Here is a 21,431-nt window from a genome sequence, read left to right on the forward strand (position 1 = left end):
TCTGATCTGACTGCCATAGTAGTTAATAGCCAGGACATACCGGTAGTCTCCCTGTGCCAAGAATTCCATATAAAGCCATATGACATCACAGTCATGACCTCACAGGGTTATGTCTACAGACACGGTGTGTGCGCCAGATAACCTTTCGTCCATTTGCAAAGATAGAACACACACACACACAAGATAACCTTTCTTCTTGTGTGGAGAATGAGGTTACCTGTCAACAACAGGTCATACACCCAGCCCACCTGCAGCCAGGCACGCGCACAGCCCACACACACACACACACACACACACACACACACATACGCACATTCCCTCTACCCATAATTGAAGGTAGAGATGCACTCTTGGGTACTTTAGACGTATCAGAGGTCTAACAGAGCTTTCTGTCTCTGCACAGTGCTGTTTGATACACTTTATATTACTCTCTTTATACACACATTACTTGCTGCCTTATGGGGATTCTGATATCTTCATTCCTCAAACAGTCTTAAGTCAAGCTGAGTTCATATTCCATTGATCATATCATGCAATAGGAGAACTGAATGGTACCATTAAGGAGTGAACTCTCCCTTAGAGTACACAACATAACTCATCTTAATGAAGGTCAATACTATTCCTATCCTGTTAAAAAAAAACAATGCCAAGATATTATAATTATGATTAAATACCTCAATGTTGATAATGTTAATATTGTTTTGTACACTCCAATAAAGATGCCATGTGTTTCACTACAGCTTTTATTTTCAAATTTTTGTAACAAAACAAAGTCAACAGAGAGAAACAGGTGAGAGTAGTAGTCTTAACTCCTGGTCCTAGAGAGCTACATGGTGTTTAGGCTTTTGTTCCAGCCCTGATGATTCATTAGTCATTAGTTGATTAGTATCTTGATGTGTCAGAAACAAGAACCTGCACACCCTGTAGCCTCCCAGGACCAGCAGTGATGAACTCTGCTCAGATTTATAAATGCAAAATGAAGACAGGTGAATGAAGAGGTTTAGGGATCGGGTTTGAAGCTGAATGAGAACAGAGTAAGAGATCGCTAGCCACAACAGGAAGACAGGAGGGTTTGGGTGTGAGGTGTCGTGTGTGAGATGTTTGTAGAGGTGTCGTGTGAGATGTTTGTAGAGGTGTCATGTGTGAGATGTGTGTAGAGGTGTCATGTGTGAGATGTGTGTAGAGGTGTCATGTGTGAGATTTTTGGGAGGGGAGCGGTCCAGGGGAAGATTTACAGTGCAAATGCTGCACATAGAAATGTAATGAATAGAGCTTGAAATATTCTATCCACTACATGATAGAGAATCACGTCTGAACAACTTCTGAATAAGATCTGAAGTTGTTGGTGTGTGTGTGTGGGAGGTTTCATTGAGGGAGATGTCCAGTTGTTGGTGTGTGCGTGTGTGTGTGTGTGTGTGTGTGTGTGTGTGTGTGTGTGGGGGGGGGGGGTCCAGGCGGTGGTTGAGGTCAATAGATGTCTCGGAGGCCCAGGTTTCCACGGTGACCAGCCATGGTGGCACTGTAGCAGTACAGCAGGTCCGTCAGCCACTGCTCCCTCGCCTCGCTACGACAGTACCTCTGGAACACACACACACACACAGTCAGTGTGAAGTTGTTTACATTTCCTTCCTTATCTGGTAGTGTAGGGGTAGTTTATGTCAGCGGCAGGGTGTGTGTGACTGTTTACCGTGAGCTCCTGTATGATGTGTTGCAGTACAGTGGCGTTCGCCAGCGGCAGGGTGTGTGTGACTGTTTACCGTGAGGTCCTGTATGATGTGTTGCAGTACAGTGGCGTTCGCCAGCAGCAGGGTGTGTGTGACTGTTTACCGTGAGCTCCTGTATGATGTGTTGCAGTACAGTGGCGTTCGCCAGCAGCAGGGTGTGTGTGACTGTTTACCGTGAGGTCCTGTATGATGTGTTGCAGTACAGTGGCGTTCGCCAGCAGCAGGGTGTGTGTGACTGTTTACCGTGAGCTCCTGTATGATGTGTTGCAGTACAGTGGCGTTCGCCAGCAGCAGGGTGTGTGTGACTGTTTACCGTGAGCTCCTGTATGATGTGTTGCAGTACAGTGGCGTTCGCCAGCAGATGGTTGCGTGTGTGCTGCAGCAGCAGGGACAGTATCTGGGCCAACATTGGAAGCTCCTCCTCACATAGGTCTCCAACGTGCAGCGACTGCAGAACCATACGCAGCAGCCGGGGAACGCTACTCACCGCTGACACACACGCCCCCCACACCGCCTCCCTATAGAGAGAGAGAGAATAGAAAACACCCACGTTGTTAACTGAACAAACTTGACGGTGGTAAACCTGCCTCTCTAGTTATGCGCTGACGCTTTCTTTGTTGTCTGATAGGTGTGTTCTTTAAATATTTGTCTTCACTAACTGTAGCCAGGTGAGGCCCCATAGCTCAGTGGTTAGAGCACTGGTCTTGTAAACCAGGGGTCGCGAGTTCAATTCTCGCTGGGGCCTTCCCAAGGACACATTTTTGACCCCACAATGTTGACTTTATTTTGGACTCAGAGTTTGTGACCATGACACTGAGCATCAGTGTGTGTGTATATGTTACGGTACATGTGGGAAAACTAGGGTTAGGGTTAGGTGCTACGTCGACTTGGTACATGCTGGCATGTCTAATCCTAACCCTAACCCTGCCCCTAACCCTAACCGTAGCACCTAACCCTAGTTTTCCCACATGTACCGTATTCCCACATGTACCGTAACATATATATACAGTATACACACACACACACGCACACACACCTCTTATGGTTGGTCTCGGTGGCTGTGTCCTGCTGCAGTGTGAGCAGCAGGGACAGCAGGCTGAGGCAGCAGTGGGAGAGGAACCTCAGCAGAGCTTCGCTGGGGAGGAAGGAGAGGTCCAACAGCCTGGATACCGCTCTCAACAACCCTGCTGCCATGCTGTCAGGCACCACCAACAGCCTCGTCTGAGAGAGAGAGAGAGAGAGACCCACACACAATCATATAAAAACACAACACACAGACTTGCACTCATTCATGGTGGCCTATTATTTCAATACATCCTAATGCTTGGCCTTTAGCTCCGAGGACTAACGGGTCAGGTCAGGTCAGGTATACAACATCTGGTCAGTCACACAGGAGCCAATCAAACAGCAGACCAAGGACGGGTTAAAAGGGACGGAAGGAAACACTCACCAGGTTGGTGCAGATGCCGTTCTGCAGCACGTCGAAGCACTGCGCGCGTGAGCCCAGAGTCTCCAGACAGTGACACACTTCCTGAAGGACAGACAGACAGACAGACAGTTATAGCACTTTGTATTGCTTTCACTATTGATCTGAGGATAGTAGGAAGTATCAGTATGGCCTCATCCCCATCCCCCTCCCTCCCTCCCTCCCTCCCTCCCTCCCTTCTCACCCTCTGCCCTTCTCCTGAAAGGGTTGGGGCTGTCCTGTGGAAGGCTGGGTAATTAGAGCTGACATGTGGGAATTGGACGATATTTTAAATAATGATGTTTTATGAGGAAAAACAATAAGGAAGTGTGTGAGGAGCATGTGTGTGTGTAAGGAGGGTGAAATCCAATAGCTGTAATGATATTACAGAGAGATAGAATTAGGGAACAAATGAAGGAGTCACACACACATCAGTCTCTCTGCCTTAATCAACATCAACCAGGACCATTCATCAGACAAACCACATTACTTCTCACACTAACACAGCATCACTGCACATTTAAACGTGCACACGCACGCACACGCACGCACACGCACACGCACACACACACACACACACACACACACAGTATTGCTTCAGTGTTGTTCCTTAATATTAACCTTCTTACCAGTTAGGCCTATGAAACAGATGCTATGGCTAAAGACAGGTATCTGACATAATAAAAATAAAAATAAAAGATTCTAAATCAAGCAATAATGATATTACTTAATTAATTATTAAGCTTTTAATCATGTATGAGTGTCATATTATCATAGTCAATTTGTAGTAAATGATTGATCTGCAAATATCTCATCATTCATCACCGTGCCTTCTTCAAAAAAGAACATTTTCTGTTTATAGTGTGGGGGGGGGGGGGGGTAAGATAAAGAAGAAACGTCAGGACAGACACTTATTTTGTTTGGTGTTTTTCATGTGTACTGTTTTGAAATAAATAATTGATTACAAAAAAAAGAGAGTACTGCCTACTACCTGCCCTACCACACACCACGATGGAGACGGCGGTCCAGATGAGACAGGAGGCCGTCACAAAAACTTCCGGTTGTGAAAAACGATCCTCAACTTTTCCTCATTAATTTCAAATCAAAATGACTAAATTCTCATTAGCTTCTATCAAAATTAGGTGTGTAAGTGTATGTGCATACCCCCGTGTGTGTGTGTGTGTGTGTAACAGCCCCCAGACCTGTGCACCTGTTGGCATTCTCTCCGCCATTAAAAACAATCCCATCTCATTAGTGGAATCAGAGCAGACACGGCCTGTCCCTAATACCGTCCCTCTGCCCCTCCCCCACCCCTCGCCTGTGATTGACTCAGACAGGGAGATGAGAAAGGCAGGATCTGAAGCCTTAATTGAGGAGCTGAATTAGTCATTATAGTCAACTCTCACTCACTCACACACACACACACTCTCTCTCTCTCTCTCTCTCTCTCTCTCTCTCTCTCTCTCTCTCTCTCTCTCTCTCTCTCTCTCTCTCTCTCTCTCTCTCTCTCTCTCTCTCTCTCTCTCTCTCTCTCTCTCTCTCTCTCTCTCTCTCTCTCTCTCTCTCTCTCTCTCTCTCTCTCTCTCTCTCTCTCTCTCTCTCTCTCTCTCTCTCTCTCTCTCTCTCTCTCTCTCTCTCTCTCTCTCTCTCTCTCTCTCTCTCTCTTCCCCCCCCCGAGGTGCAGTTCTGTTAACTGTAATTTTTGTGCAGAAATGTCACACTCCCATCATGCCACAGGCTCTCATTAGCATTTCTGCGTTTCCGTGGTGCCCCGATAACCACACATCTTCAGCCTGCGCAACACGATAAAGATTCCCCTCTCGGCCGGAGCAGCACGATAAAGCTTCCCCCCTGTAAGCCCCTACGCGTGTGTGAGAGACACCATGGGGAACTAAAAAGACCAGAACTGTGTCCAGAATACTAACACCCTCGACTGCAGGAACACTAGACGCTCACCAACAGAACGGCTCCCCAGTCCCTCTCCATTCATCCATCCCCATAATCTCCTCCTTTTCTCTCCAATCCTCTGTGCAATGACCCTGGTAGGTTAAGAGGGCTTGGTGGGTTAGTGGCATTTGGACTGAGGGGGGTGGGTGGGGGGGGTGATGTGAAGCTGAAGGTGTTGACCCACCTCCACAACGTCCCAGTGATGTGTGAACTGCTCCAGAGGGGTGGGGTAGAGGCTGAGGGGGGAGAGAGGGGAGGGGGGGAGGACACTGTCATCGCCGGCTTCCTGCAGAGTAGCCAACTCATCTGACGAGAACCCTGAGGGAGGGAGGGAGGGAGAGAGAGAGAGAGAGAGAGAGAGAGAGAGAGAGAGAAGGGGTCGGGGGTAAGTGAAGAGATTGCATAGTGCAACTAGCATGTAGTTTATAGTGCTGTGTTGAACACATGTAACGGACAGACTTAATGACGTAGACAAACACCATCTGAACATTTGGGAGCGGACTGTGAAACAGGAAGTGTGGGTGGGGGCAGATCCTGACCTGTGAGCGTGGAGAACAGGAAGCTGATGTAGTCGACGTCACGAAGAGCTACCTCTTGGTTCCCTACTGACCAGCCGCTCAGAGATGACCTACGACACACACACGTGCACATGCACACACACAGAATTCGATTTAAAAACAGATTCCAGACAGGGTCTTGTTACACACCGGTTTGTCCCCGGCTGTCATGTCTGGTGTTGGTGAGTGTGTGTGTATGTGTCTGTTTGACGTGGGTCAGTTATGTGATGTTGGATTTTTCGGATAACTAGGTCATAGACTGAATGTCTAAGAGTTATGTTGTGGTTGTTGGTTGTGCGTGTGCAGGGCCAGAGAGAGAGCGTACTGATACTGTAATAAACACTTTTTTTGTTAATCCTGCGGGTGTTGATGTCCTATAACAGTGTGTTTGTGTGTGTGTCAGATATTCCCAAAGCTCCATGACGACTCATCCACATTCCTCATCCCCAAAGAGCCCTTTGTGTGCCCCAGATACCCCACCCCCACTCCACTCCACCCCGCCAGGTTTGTATAAAACCGATGCAGTGACAGAGGCAATGCATGGAGACGATGCATGGAGAGGCAATGCATGGAGTCATGCACGTTGATGACATCACTGTGATGCACAATGCCGGAAGCATGTGAGAGAACACTGCAAACAATTGTGAGCAAAAAACATTGCTTGAACGCACACACGCATACACCACTTGAACAGAGCAACACTGCCATCTACAGGGGCCACCGATCTCTACCGTCAATGAGTCTCCAGAGAGAGAGAGAGAGAGAGAGAGTATGTGTGTGTGTGTGTGTGTGTGTATGTGTGTGAGAGAGAGAGAGAGACATCATTCTTTTTTTTTATCTTCTTGCTTTGGCAATGTAAACGTATGTTTCCCATGCCAATAAAGTCCTTTAAATTGAATTGAGAGAGAGAGAGTCCGCCACTGACCCTCGCTGTGTCTTGTTTCATTGTTTGATTCCATTAGGAGGGCCAAGCAGCCGTCTGCTGTCTCCTCTCTAACCAGGAACGACTGACGGCTCGCCTCAACACAAACCCACTCAACACACACGCCGACCACAGGAACACACACGCACACACACAGTAGACGCACACACACACAATTTGGCGGCTAAACTCTGCCATCCTACCCATTGTTGTTTGCCTCTAACTTTGGTAGAACCGAGATAGGCATTATTAGCCATGACAGAACCAATGAAAGACAGCACCAACTAGGCATAAACGGTCCCACTAGACATTATTTATTCATTTTTTATTCATCTTTAATTATCCTGGGGAGTATAATGGGGACCCTTTTATAAGAGATAAAAATCACTTTTTCAAGAGAGACCTGTGCATGGTCATTTGAGGTGTATGAAACTGGGCAGAAGTCAATTCAGCTGGCCTTGCCTGCCAGGTAGGCATGGTTTTCACCTTTAGTCTATTGTGCACAGCGAGTTGTCGTCATAGTTACCTGAGGTGTATGATACGGATGAGGGAGGCGGCTAGGCCGGCAGAAACACGTCCAGCAGTGCAGCAGCGACTCAGATTGGCCAAGAGGTACTGTGACATCACAGGCAGGAAGTAGAGCAACTGCACCAATCGCTGTTGAGACTCAGCTGGCAACAGCACCACACTGCCTTCCTGTGGGTCTACAACACACACACACACACACACACACACACACACACACACACACACACACACACACACACCATATAAATACAACTAGCACCACATTGCTCTCCTAGGGGTATAAGCATGATTTACAACTGTACAAAGTGAAAGTGAGAGACAGGGAATGAGCTATGTGCAAGATAGTAAATGAGAGATGAGCGGGAGTGATGAGGTGATGAGGTGTGTGTGTGTCAGGGTTTCCGTTAGAAAAAATTGCCGCCGGACATCGTGTCCGGGAAGATTTCGATTTACCGGACAAACGTGATATATTCCGGTCATCATATTAAAATCGATTTTTTTTTCTTTTTCAAAATCATATTTTTTTTTGGTTCAAATCTAATATAGCTGTTTGTCGCGGTGATTACTGTTGTGTAGCGGCCTATATATGCCATTTAATGTCTATTTCTCATCCGATACGATTAGATGCGAGCTATAATAATATAACATGATTCGCATGCGCGCTATGCCATTATGTCCAGCGCTGAACGGGCGCCTCACTGGGAACTGAACAGACAGCATCGATCAATGAACGGACTCCACATTACGTTAACTGAAGTTTGTTAAATTGTTTGGGATTAATGTGAGTTTTCTATTTTCTCTTTCCAGTTTTACCCTTTTTTTTATCAATAAAACAACGTCATTTCTATAACCAGGGGGGTGTTCCATCGACGTCGCTGGAGGAGGGTCTGGGCTTATTTCGTTAAGTCTCGCGAGACTCTTAAAAAGATCCAGGCATACCTTGATAGATCTCGCGAGACTTGTCGGGGTGAGCCTGGATTTTCATTTGGCGACGTTGATGGAATACCCCCCAGGTCTCGCTGGTTGGGAAGGCATTTCGTTTAGCTGCCTGTCAAATCATACTTAGGGGATAGCCCTGTAAGCTCATACGGGTCTGTATGTCGTCCTGAAGACCGGCTGTTAGATCATATCGCTGAAGTTTGTCTCCATCTTAGTGTAAATGTTGTCCGTTTCGTTTGTTATCCTTGTTATTGTGCGATAAAGTTAAGGCGCTCCGCTTCGGGCCACCATTTTCGGCTGGGCGCCGGGCACGCACACACTCGTGCACGCGCGGCACTGCCCGGGAGGGAGGGACCCGCCCCCTTTGGTTAGCCTATAGGCTGGCTGGAGGGGGCGGGTCCTTCTCTCTCAGGCGGTGTTGTGTGTGTGTGGGTGTGTGTGTGTTTGGTGCTCAGCTGAAGATGGTGGCCCGAAGCCAATTTGAATACAAAATGTGAACTTTAGCGAATTGTGTTCAAATTGTGCTTAGAGGGAATTATTTTCACTGGACATTTTGTCCGACGGGTTTTCAATTTGTCGGACTTCAACAAATTTTACCGGACAAAGACCGGTAATTACCGGTTAACGGAAACCCTGGTGTGTGTGTGTGTGTGTGATGTTAGTCTCTGACGCACATTGCTGATGTCACAGACCTCTCAGACAAAAGGAGTCTTGTGGTGAATTGCTTGCTCTGCGCCAATTTTATCCCCCAAAAAAACACAGGTCCTCCCTCAAATAAACCCCTTTCCAGTCCCTTACCCTCCCCGCTCACCCCCCTCACCCCCCTCAACCCAGATCCCTGTCTACAGCTCTGGGAGCTATTATCAACACCACTTTACCCCTCCTCAACCCTCTCCAAACTAAACCCTGTCTGAAGCTTTTATATCAAAACGTAGGCCATTAGTCTCAACCCCTGGCACACACACACACCTCTACTGCCCCCCAGAGGAAAAACACAAGAGCAGCAGTACAGGCAGCACAGGGCGGGGAGATGAACAAAGTGTGTGTGTGGTAGGGGTGTCACGGTAGGAGATTTTGACAGCATCACAATGTTCATGCTCAAGTGCTCGGTAACCGCAGTTGTATTTATGTTGTATTACACTAGTTTAGCAAAAGCCTACCGTAACTTTCACATGAGTTCAACCTCATATGTGTGTGATGGTCGCTCGCTGGGACACTTGAGCTTGTTCCAGCGAGTAGAGTATAGCTGATATTGCTCGCGTTGTGATTGGCAGTTATCAATCGATTTTTTAAAAAGAAAATTAAAAAGTAGTTGATAGTGGTCTGGGGTGGTCCAGTGGTCTAGCACCGTGGTCTACAGTGCACACATATGCCCATGTCGGCATGGGTTCGATTCCGGCCCATGCCCTGCTGACATGTCCTCTCTCCCTTCTTCTCCTTACTTTCCTGTCTGTCTTCACTGTATCTGTCCAATAAAAAATGAAAAATATGAGTGGGACTGCCTTACTCAGAGAAAATAACAAAAAGTAGGTGATAATGAGATGGTTAGCTGGCTGCTTGGCTCCTCGCTTGTGGGACATAATGGCACTAGTGTTAGCAGCAGGACATTGAGCAGTAACACTAGTGTTAGCAGCAGGACATTGAGCAGTAACACCGTAACCTTACCCTAACCCTCCCGGTATGATAACCTTAAGTTTGACACTCTGTTTTACCATAGAACCATTGCACAGTAACATCTCTTGTGTGTGTGTGTGCGTGCATGCATGCATGCATGCATGCGTACCGTAGAGCTTGCAGGCGTATGTCTGCAGGCTGTCTAACAGGTCCTTGTTCCCCCGGGAGGCAGCAGCCTGTATGGAGAGGAGGAGTCTCGATGAGAGGGTGGGATTACGGTGGCCCAGCTGGGCCAACTGCACAGGGAGAGCCGCCAACCACAGAGCCAACACCCTATTCCTGAGGAGAGAGATGGGGGGGGGGGGGGGGGCGGGGGGCATAGGATGGTACAGTTATTATAATAGAGTCTTAATCTGGAATGCTGTGCATACTTGTTTTTTTAAGTCACCTCATACATGATCACAGTAGTTCCCACACAGCGAGGCTCAAACAAAGTCTACCAGATGTTTTCAAACATCGAATGTAGTCCGTATGTAGTACACTAGTCTAGGTAAAAACCAGTCAAATGTGTTACCTGGCGATGTGTGGGTGGCTGTGCTCTTGTAGATAGAGCCTGCTGTAGAAGGACAGTAGCAGTGTTCTGGTCTGGAGCGGGTGCCTCTGCTGGTACTGAACATACACCGCCGCCAACAAGTCCTCGTTCACCACTACACACACACACACACACACACACACACACACACACACACACACACACACACGGACAGACACACACACACGGACACACGGACAGACACACGCAGTTACATAACAGTAACAGCACAGTTTCATAAACCACAAAATTCTATATATGAAGTCATCCCACTCTCCTCACAAACACACACACACACACACACACACACACACCCACCCCTGCTCCTCTGTGTGAGCACCATCCTCCACACTGTATCCAGTAGGGTGTGTAGGTGTCTGTAGCTGAGCTTCACTCCGCTCGACAGAGTCTCTCTGACAAATGTCCGAAGAGGCATCAGCCAATCAGCATCGGGCTCCTGGCCAGGCCCCTCCATCTGGCTGAGTGACACCATGACCTGGCACAGCAGCACATTCAGAGCTAACGGCTCCACGGTCTGCCCTGCGACCACTGCTGCCTGCTTACTCCTGACAACACACACATACACACAGAGAGATACTCACACAAACATCCACTGCCACACTAACAGACAGCACCGACATCAGAGTACGCACACATCTTCCTCACACACACACACACACACACACACACACACACACACACACACACACACACACAGCCTTACCTCTTTTCTCCCTTCCTCCTTTGTTTGGGTGTGTCTATAGTCCCGTAGGGGAAGTTCTTCATGAAGTGCTGCTTAAAATCGTACTCAGTACGGAACCATGCATCCTACAGAGCAGAGAATAACTGTTACTGTGTGTGTGTGTGTGTGTGTGTGTGTGTGTGTGTGTGTGTGTGTGTGTGTGTGTATCTGTATGCATCTGTGTATTTAATTTTTTCTACTTTCTTTGTGTCCCCACCAGTGTATCTTGTTGGCATTTCTGAAATCTAAGTATGCTCAGCTGCTGGCTGTATGTATGCATGTGTGGATGTTTGTATGTGTTCCGTGTATGCGTTTGTGCTTTCACCAGTGTGTCCTGGTGTTCCTTCTGTGGCGCCAGCCTCCTTAACATCTGCAGGATGGAGAGGACCTGGTACATGAGCGCTAGGGCTGGGTATCGCCACTGATTTCCCAAAACGATTCGATTCCGATTCACCAGCTCAGTGAGCTCACGATTCGATTCGATTCACGATTCGATTCGATTCGATTCGATTCGATTCCGATTCGATCTAGTTAAAATATACATTTTTTGCTTGAATATGAAAGAGATTCTCAGAATTAATGCTATAAATGGTTCAAGGAACCCTATAACATGTAGCATTGTTAAACATATCAATGAATTGACTCCAAAGCAGTTACATGAATGTACTTTTTATTGGAACACATTTTATTGGAACATATGAACATCATTGACCAACATTTTGCAACTACAAAAAGTGCTTTTTAACGTGCTTTGCTTTACTGCAGCCGATGTCAATAAAGGGGCTACAAACATAGCCTACCGGTAATAATCAACAAAAAAAGCGTTTCCGAACGTTTTTTGAGGGGTTTATATATACAAAATAAAAATGCAAAACTCAAACGAAAATAGTGCAATAGATGAGGGTATTTTGGGGAACAAAAACACACATTGTAAACCATAATGTCCATGAAACTAAAGCCCTTCATTACTGCTTTCTCACTTTTTGGAGATTGAAAGATTCTTCTGCAAAAAAAGGAGCTGATCTACATGTTGCGGAGTGAGGCAGCTTCTCTGTGCAGTAACGATATCACCAGCGGTTGAGAAAACTCTCTCAGAAGCGACACTGGTCGCGGGGACACACAGAGACCGCTTTGCTTGGCGTGCCAAAAGGGGATACTCCCCTGCATGCACCTTACACCAGGCCAGGGGGTTTTCAGAGAGTGGAACAGGTTTTACTTCCCTGTATCTTTTCACTTCTTCCTTTGCCTTCTCAGCCAGAGATTTCTGTGGTACTACTATGGCTTTTGGGGTGTAGGCTGATCCAAGGAGAGACATCAGTGCAGAGGATTCCTTTGACCTCTTTGATGGAGAAGGGGCATAAGCCACTTTAACAGGAGGACAAAGGGTGTTGTCTTCCTGCTGCGCAGCCTCCTCATCCTCAGCTCCATCACCATCAGATTCTTGCTGTTGGAAAGATGAAAATAGTCAGGAAGAAACATAATTGATTAATAATTGATGAATGATTATTAAAATACTGTAGTATACAGTAACAATAAGTTATTTCTACATGTCAACTTACATTAGATGCCTCTGCTTGCTCCAGGCCAGCAGCTTCAGTCATCAATCTATCGAATGTGTCGTCTCGGACCTCATCAGATAAGAAGGGCAGGGCCTTGAAGCGAGGATCTAATGCTGATGTTACATACAGCTTGTCCTTCTGGGCTGCATATCTTAAAAGAGATTTAATTTGTTTTAACTTAAAACACATTTCATTACATTACATTACACATGCATGCATACAGTTACATGCATGCACAGACTGACTGACTCACGCACACCATGTATTTTCTTAATACAACTCCTAATATTTTAGCATGTAAAATTCTAATTTTACACAGGGGTTACAAATTAAGTAGCCTTTTAGAGACGCACTGTATTCATTTCATAACTCAAGGTTACTTACCACACACACACACACACACACACACACACACACACACACACACACACACACACACAGTGACGTTAAGTAGGCCTGAGCATACCTTGAATTGAAGTTGTTGTATATAGCAGTCTTGAGGTCCTTAATCACTGTGGAGTCGTGGGGGTCACTGCTCATCTTCTCCAGTAGCTGTGCCTGGAGAGGCGCAATAACGGAGACAGTCGGGGAGTTCTCTTCAGACATCACCAGTGTGGCTGCCTTCATCGGCCCAAGAGCTTTCACCACATCTTCTGCGACCGTTATGTCAGCCTCTGTCAGAGTGCAGAGATCGCTTTCGTTCCTGCGCACTTCAGGTGACATCAGAGTTGCTGAGATGGCTGGTTGCTGCTCCAGGAAGCGTTCCAGCATGTCCAGAGCGCTGTTCCACCGGGTCACCACGTCAATCACAAGCTTATGAGCAGGCAGCTCCAGCATCCGTTGTTTCTCTTTGAGCGTGTGGTTTGCCGTAGTACTGCGATGGAAAAATGACGTGATACGCCTCACGCGGCCAAGCAAGCGCGCGACAGCTGTGATTTTGAGAGCTGCTTGTGAAGCTAAATTGAGCGTGTGCGCAAAACAGCCAATGTGCAATCGCTCCATCAAATGCACAGCGCGGACCATATTTGCAGCATTGTCCGTTATGATGACTGGATCTTTGTTTGTAAGCTCCCAATCTTGTATCGCCTCGGACAACAGGTCAGCTAGATTACTTGCAGTGTGGCTGGTTTCAACTGCCCTAGTCTGAAGAACATGAGACGTGAGACTCCAGTCATCATTGATATAGTGGCAAGTGATTGTCAGGTACGAATCCATTGCTCTGGATGTCCAGCTGTCACACGTTATGGCAACTCTCTCTGCTTGCTGAAGTGAAGTTGCGATATCACGTTTCACCTGCGCGTACATGTCTGGGACTATCACTTCACTCAATTGTTTGCGTGTCGGTAACACGTAGCGTGGTTCTAATACAGTGACGAGTTTTCGAAAGCCAGCATTTTCAACAACGCTGTACGGCCGTATATCCTTGCAAATAAAATGTGCTACAGCCTCTGTAATTTGTTGGGCACGGGGAGAATTTGATTGCAATTTGCAACCAAACGTCTTTATCAGCGAGGTCTGTTTCGGCTCCGCTGTTCCGTGTTTCACGTCAGGGTGATGCCTCAATAAGTGGTTCCGTAGATTTGTGGTGTTTCCACTAAATTTAACTTCCACTGCGCACAGCTTACATATGACTTTGCTTTTGTCCAGCTCATCTCTATCGTCAAATGTTTTGAATCCAAAATGCACCCAGACATCTGACTTTAAGCCGGGTGGTGACTTGAGTGTCCGTGCCGTCGCCATGTTTTTAGATTTTAGTGTTGAGACCTCACGTGCGTTGCGTGATAAATTCTTGTATCGCGAGATCTGGCCACGAGATCTCACAAAAAAAAAAACATGAAAGATCGATCTCGGGACTTATGAATCGATAAATCGCTCATTTAATGAAGATCGATTCAGAATCGGGAAATCGATTTTTTGAACCCAGCCCTAATGAGCGCCATGGCATCTGAGGTGAGTAGGTGGGCACTGTCTGTCTGGTCCTGGTCACTGGCAGTGGCCTCTACCCATACCTCCAGCAGCAGGGGCACCAGCGTGGAGGCAAAGCCCTGAACAGCCTCAGCTGAACTCAGCCCCTCACTCACAGCTGCTCCAGGCTCAACTTGTGGCCTAACCACAGAGAGAGAGAGAGAGACAGAGAGAGAGAGAGAGAGAGAGAGAGAGAGAGAGAGAGAGAGAGAGAGAGGCAGCTGATGAGCAGGAGAGAGTGTGACAGCTAAACTGTAGGTAAGACTTTATCTCTAGAATTACCTTTGAGATCTTTTCTGATCCAGTTGTATTTTAATGCAATGAGTCTGCGATGCATATTCCTTGATTGGTATCAGAGTTTGAGACGTACGTACCTGAGTTTGTAGGTGGAATGTGGAGTGGGTTTGGCTCCAGAGTGTTCGAACACATGGAGTCCACCCTTGCCATAAGTAAGTTCCTCCCAGTTGACATCAACAGGTGTGATGGTCCCTCCCTCTCCACTGGCCGTGAACCAACCATCACCTGGGACACACGAACCCCCCTCCTCTACTGGTTTCTCATCTACTACCGCCTGGAGGAAACGGCTCAGCCTGAAACACACACAGATTACGTTAGGATATGGGGTGTAACAATTAACAGAGACGCAAATCTAATATAAATCCATGAGACCATTTTCACTCATTGTGTTTCATCACTTTCGTCAGTTTCTTCTTTTTTTTTTCTGAGTGGGGCAGTCCCACTTATATTTTTCTTTTTATTGTGACAGAGACAGTAGAGATTTGACAGGAAGGATGGGTGAGAGAGAGACAAGGGATGACATGCAGGATATGTCCGCAGCCGGAATCGAACCGGGAACCCTTCGGTTACGTGGTCAACGCTTAGTCCGCTACGCCACCTAAGCGCCACACTTTTGTTAGTTTCAAGTGTATGTCCGTGCGTGCGTGAGTGAGTACCTGAGCAGTACAGTGAGCCTCCACTGCTGACCAGTCATGTTCTTGTTTGGATTAACTGACAGCGCCCATCTCCTCCCCTTCGCCTCCTGACCGATCTTGGCCCCTCCCCCTGTGCGTCTGTGTGAAATCAGCTCCAGGAAGTTGGTGAGCAGCAGGGCAGGGTGGGCTGCTAGCAGGGCAGGGTAGTGTTCCAACAACACATCTAGGACCTTCATGGCATCCTCCTGGATAGCTGCCTCAATGTGTGTCATGGCGCAGGACAGGTGGGCACTGAGGAGGGGGAAGAACGGAGCCGCTCGGTCTGCTGGCACACACTGGGCGATAAACCTGGGGGCAACAGGCGGAGGTTAGACAGGCAGACCAATAGCTCAAGGGTTGCTGGTTCTAAATCCCAGCCTGAAAAGGAAAAGGTGGAAAGTGTGTGTGTGTGTGTGTGTGTGTGTGTGTGTGTGTGTGTGTGTGTGTGTGTGTAATCTCAGGGGGGTTGAGCATAGAGCAGATTGTCACAGACGGATAATAAAGTTACTGATCCAAATATTCTACCGTATTCCGTTCTAACCTGAGCAGGCGTGTGGCGGCCACCCGTACGTTGACGTCCTTGTCTGTGAAGACAGCTGCCACCTCAGAGAGTAGGCGGGAGAGGTGCTGCTCTAACACTGAGGGGTGAAGGCTCAGCAGCTCTCTCAGACCCACCAGAGCAGTCTGTTTCACACTACCACTGTAGTGGTGCAGCTGGGACAACAGGTCCTAATGGAGAAGAACGAGAGAATGAGGTATACAGAATGAGAGAATGAGGCATACAGAATGAGCAACAGAGGTAAATAACAGATGATGGGAAGCTGGTGTTGTGTGTGTGTGTGTGTGTTACCTTGATGCTAAGCTGTCTGTGGGTAGTTTGTCCACTGTCATCCCTCTTTAGCTGTTCAGACAGATGTATTCCCTTGGTGCGGAAGTTGACATTGGTGGCGTTGTCAGCTTTGGGTTTCGTCTTTCCCACTTTCAGCTTCACTTTCTGGAAGTCGTCCTGTCTCTTCTTCTTCGTTTTCGTCATCTCTGTTAAGCAATGGCTGTTTATGGAAAGAAGAAGAACGCACTGAATCCAATGATGGCACTGAATCCAATGATGACACTGAATCCAATGATGACACTGAATCCAATGATGGCACTGAATCCAATGATGGCACTGTATCAAGTTTGCTCTGAAGCTTTATCTGTTTTTCCAGCCTAGCACCAACTAACCTAATCCAGCGAAATAAATGACTGTTGAATAGTTAATTTACTGAATTCAATGTGTTGATAGGGGATAATAACACAAATCTGCACACACACCACTCTCAACCAGGGTGGCAAGACACCACCAGTGGACCCATGCCATGTCAAAGGCGGTCATCCACAACTGAACTGGGTAATATAATAATTTAATTTAATAATATCGTAATATCGGCTAGCCTGGCATTTGTAGGATAAAGGACAACTATAACATGCATATTTCGCTGTTATTGAAAAGACTAATACTCACGTGAACCACAAGCGTCAATTAAAAAATAGAAATGCAAAAACAAAACCAAGCTCGTGTTGATTCCAGCACAGGGGTCCTCTCGCTCTCCTCTATGACTCACTTATCACGCTGCCCTTCACAATCGCCTGGGAAATTAACAAGAAAAACCGCTGATAAACTCTGTGTCTCTGCTCTTAATTTCACGTACACATATATTGGTATTTTCTCTAAACACGCTTATGACTTCACATCAGTGTGTTGTTCATTGTAATAATTGCATTCACATTTGAACTTTTGATGAGAGTGAGCAAATGTGGGCGAGCCTCATACATTCGTCGCACGAGGTCCTTCGATGAATACAAGCCACGACTGCGCATGCGCTGTTATGGTCGTGTTCTTGACCCAAACCAACGGCCAGAGATTCACCACCTGTGTTTGTGTTTGCTCCGTAACATATCTGCGTTATCAGGTAAGAGAGATTATCATCAATATCTGACCCTGATTCATTCAACACCTAGTTGTTATTATTATCTCTTGCTTATGAATTATGGTGACGCACCGTTTGAAAGATAATGAGAATAGAAACCCAAGATAGCCAAAGAAAGAATGGAGGTTAGCCTTGGCGCCCGGAAGCAGCTGGCGACACATCGCGTTAGTGGTTTGATACTTACTTAGATAGTCGGTTAAAAAAAAAGAGCCTTTGTTGCAAAGTGCCTTCAGACTCCTGTGTGTTTCAGGTCTCGGGTGGTAATAATAATAATATAATAATAGAGAGAGATATGTTTATGATATGTTTGTTTGTTTGTGCCTCGTTGTTTTTGTCTTGAGTCGAGGTCGAGCAGAGACACCAGGCGGGTATTCCATCAACGTCGCTAACGGAAAATCCAGGCTTATTTTTTGATAACTCTCGCGAGCTTTATCAAAATAAGCCTGGATCGTTTGATAAGTCTCGCGAGACTTATCAGAATAAGCCTGGGTTTTCCTTCAGCGACGTTGATGGAATACCCCCCAGACCTCCTAGGCCCCAAACCGCCAATTTATGTTTCGTGATGTTTGACTTTGCAGGGTATCCACTATAGAATGTTGGCGGAACTTGTTATCAGTTTATGTCCGTGTCGCCTGGTCTGGACGAGCACACGGAGGTACTGATGGCGCTTCTCCACTATGGAAGGCCATCAACACAAATAACGTCTAGAAATTACTACACGGAACATTTACCAACATAATAAATCGTGGCGGAATTAATACTTGTTACAGCTGAATAGAGGCTACAGGCGAACAAGTTCAACCAATGTTGCCTCTGATAACGAGCACTGGCAGGACAAAAGATGGGAGATGATAATAGTGTGTTTGACTGCCATAACGGAGGGCCGCCCCCATTTCCTGATCATCAAACTTAACCATGGTGTCAAACATAAATGATAGTGAATAATTGCTGGTGGGTTTCTTCTTCGAGGAGAGAGAGAGAAAAAAAAAATGAAATCGAAAATAGAAACATTATTTTGTCTCATAATGAAGTTTAGTTCCTCAAAGACTTTCGAGACTATTATTCACTAATCAGGAATTCACTTAAGCAGAAATGACTGGATAACAAGAAAAGGAATATCAAAAGCATCGGGCAGCCCTATCATTTTAAACTCTTGTCAAAAGCGTTGATGTGCCCAGCTCTCAATGTGGCAGAGTGCAAAAAAAAAATCTCAGCTCAATTTAAGTCTCATCCAAAGAGCTTACAACTGTAATTAAATCATTAAATTCTTGTCTACGCTTCACAGAGCGTAGAGAAATTAACTTCCCACCAACCTCATTTTCTATTTGAACATGAAATAATGATTTTCTGCCAGTCTAATTACAAAGCCAACATCTGATCAAGCCTGTATAGTTTGCCTTTTGCTATAAGGACCCTCCTGACTATGGGGGCTAGGGGAGGGGAGGGTAGGGTTTACAACCCTCCTGACTATGGGGGCTAGGGGAGGGGAGGGGAGGGTTTACGACCCTCCTGACTATGGGGGCTAGGCTAGGGGAGGGGAGGGTTTACAACCCTCCTGACTATGGGGGCTAGGGGAGGGGAGGGTTTACGACCCTCCTGACTATGGGGGCTAGGGGAGGGGAGGGGAGGGTTTACGACCCTCCTGACTATGGGGGCTAGGCTAGGGGAGGGTAGGGTTTACAACCCTCCTGACTATGGGGGCTAGGGGAGGGGAGGGTTTACGACCCTCCTGACTATGGGGGCTAGGGGAGGGGAGGGGAGGGTTTACGACCCTCCTGACTATGGGGGCTAGGGGAGGGGAGGGTAGGGTTTACGACCCTCCTGACTATGGGGGCTAGGGGAGGGGAGGGTTTACCTGAAGTGACATCAGTCACATGAAGCAACAATACTATGTGCAATATGACAACCCTTGTGTACATAAGGTTCAGATATCGGAAAAGGATATTTATAGCATAGCATAGAGTACAGCACAGTGTTTTATTGTATAGTAGTATAGTATAGTAGATAGTGTACATAGCCTTTATTTATGTAAACCAGCTCTTTTCCCTTTTATCGCACCTTGGGCTTTTGGGCTTTTCTACAGTAAAGGTGATGGGATATTATTTGAAACTGTATTTACACATCATTGTTTACAAATAGGGGAGTGGAGCCAGGGGGTGAGGCTCTCTTCACCTCAGCCAGCCCCTCACCACCAGCAGCAGCTGCTCTTGTAACTGTTCCTTTGTTTGATAAATAGTCTGAGAACTCATTGGCTGACTGCCAGTTTAGGACAGAATGCTTCAAAGCATAACAATCATATTATTATGACGTCATGTTGTTTGTTATATTGAAATATATGGGTTAGGGTTAGAGAGGTTTTAGGTTTTATTTCATTTCTAACATTTCCCCATGCGAGTTATCCGGTATGACATGTTGTGAGTAAAGAGTCTAATAGCTCTTGACCTTTGTAAGGCAGTGAGGGTATGTCCAGAATGTCAGTAACACTAGGCTATGCTACACCCTCAAAACATTTTCATATCATTTAATAAACAGAGATTAATAGATTCAATAAATGTTTTTTTATAAACATTTTCCTTATTTTAACTTCATAAAGGGGTTTGGACATCACGTCACGTCATTGGGCCAGTTGCTTATGGTCCCTTGAAAAGGAGGGTGCCACGTATTAAAGAGCTGTAACATCTAAACCATTCCTCCAACTTGGATCTGGATACCCTCAAATTAAAGAGGGTGTTTGACAGTCTGCACTTTAAGGCCATATTCATTCTATAACTTGAATATGTTTTGGTAAACAACTAAAATGACAACAGTTCTGTCAAAGAGTCCAAATGGACCTAACTGTAGCTTGGCTACTGTTTTCCAATTCTGGAAAAAGAAATGTTCAATGTTTTGATTACATTTCCTCACTCTGTTTTAATATTTTGATCATCTGTGTTGGTAGGATTCCCTGTACTGTGAACTGTCCATCTGGGCAGAGAGATGGAGGCTTCTGCTTATTCAGTGTCAGAGAGCCAGAGGACACACCTTGGGTCCCCTGATGCAGAGGCAGAAGGACAGAACCACCGGAAGGACAATCTTATTAGGCTCCAGCCACCACCACCACCACCACCTCCCACCCACAGGGACCATCACTCTCCCAAAATTAAAGAAGAGTACGACACACCGTGGGACAGCTTTCTACGGGACTTTATCAAAAACCAAAAGGCCAAAGATGAGATGCTCAGCAGATCTGCGTCAGGGTGTCACCTCTCTGAAGCAGCGAATGACATGGATAGTGACAGTAATGACATGGATAGTGACAGTAACGGCAGTTCAGAGGTCAAGACTGGAGGTCAGGAGGTCAAGATCGAAGAGTGCTATGGTAGGAATTCCTCTCAGCAAAGGCCAACCACCGGCCGCGCTAGAGCTGACCAATCACATCCTGAGTCAGGTGGTCACAAGAGCAGCTCAGTGATTGGATTACAGGAGCAGCAGAGAAGGACAGCGGCAGGGCAAACCTCTGAGCAAAGGAAACATGGTTGTGGTCATGAGGACATGCGCCAGTGCTACGTCCAGTGTGGGAAGAAACTAAACACGGCGGATATTGTGAAAATACAGCAGCGAATTAGAAGACCAGACCAACACCGTTGTGCTACAACTGATCAGTAAGTCACACATGCTGCTAACGCTAACACGTGCTGCTAACGCTAACACATGCTGCTAATGCTAACACATGCTGCTAACCCTAACATGCTGCTAATGCTAACACATGCTGCTAAAGCTAACACATGCTGCTAACGCTAACACATGCTGCTAACACATACACGTGCTGCTAACACATACACGTGCTGCTAACCCCTAACACATGCTGCTAACCCCTAACACATGCTGCTAACGCTAGTAGAGCCTAACTAGAAGATTATTTTCATAGTTTATTATGTGTTAACATTTTTCCTGGACACA

The 21,431-nt window shown here is 46.5% G+C and overlaps 1 protein-coding gene across 1 annotated transcript; it reads right to left on the bottom strand.

The window, feature by feature from the left end:
- Positions 1-1,467: 1,467 nt before the first annotated feature.
- LOC308163293 (testis-expressed protein 10 homolog) lies at positions 1,468-16,558 on the bottom strand (the record flags this gene model as incomplete). The annotated part of the gene is made up of 17 exons (XM_080537487.1): positions 1,468-1,578; positions 2,038-2,242; positions 2,761-2,945; positions 3,175-3,255; positions 5,321-5,454; positions 5,676-5,764; positions 7,142-7,319; positions 9,866-10,035; positions 10,271-10,403; positions 10,607-10,854; positions 11,013-11,116; positions 11,356-11,432; positions 14,526-14,695; positions 14,929-15,144; positions 15,508-15,834; positions 16,067-16,254; positions 16,376-16,558. 17 exons carry the CDS (start codon positions 16,556-16,558, stop codon positions 1,468-1,470), a joined length of 2,799 nt encoding a protein of 932 aa, XP_080393613.1.
- Between the last annotated feature and the right edge of the window lie 4,873 nt (positions 16,559-21,431).

The sequence above is a fragment of the Nansenia antarctica genome (genome assembly GCF_963989245.1).
Source record: "Nansenia antarctica genome assembly, chromosome: 8".
Lineage (NCBI taxonomy): Eukaryota > Metazoa > Chordata > Actinopteri > Argentiniformes > Microstomatidae > Nansenia > Nansenia antarctica.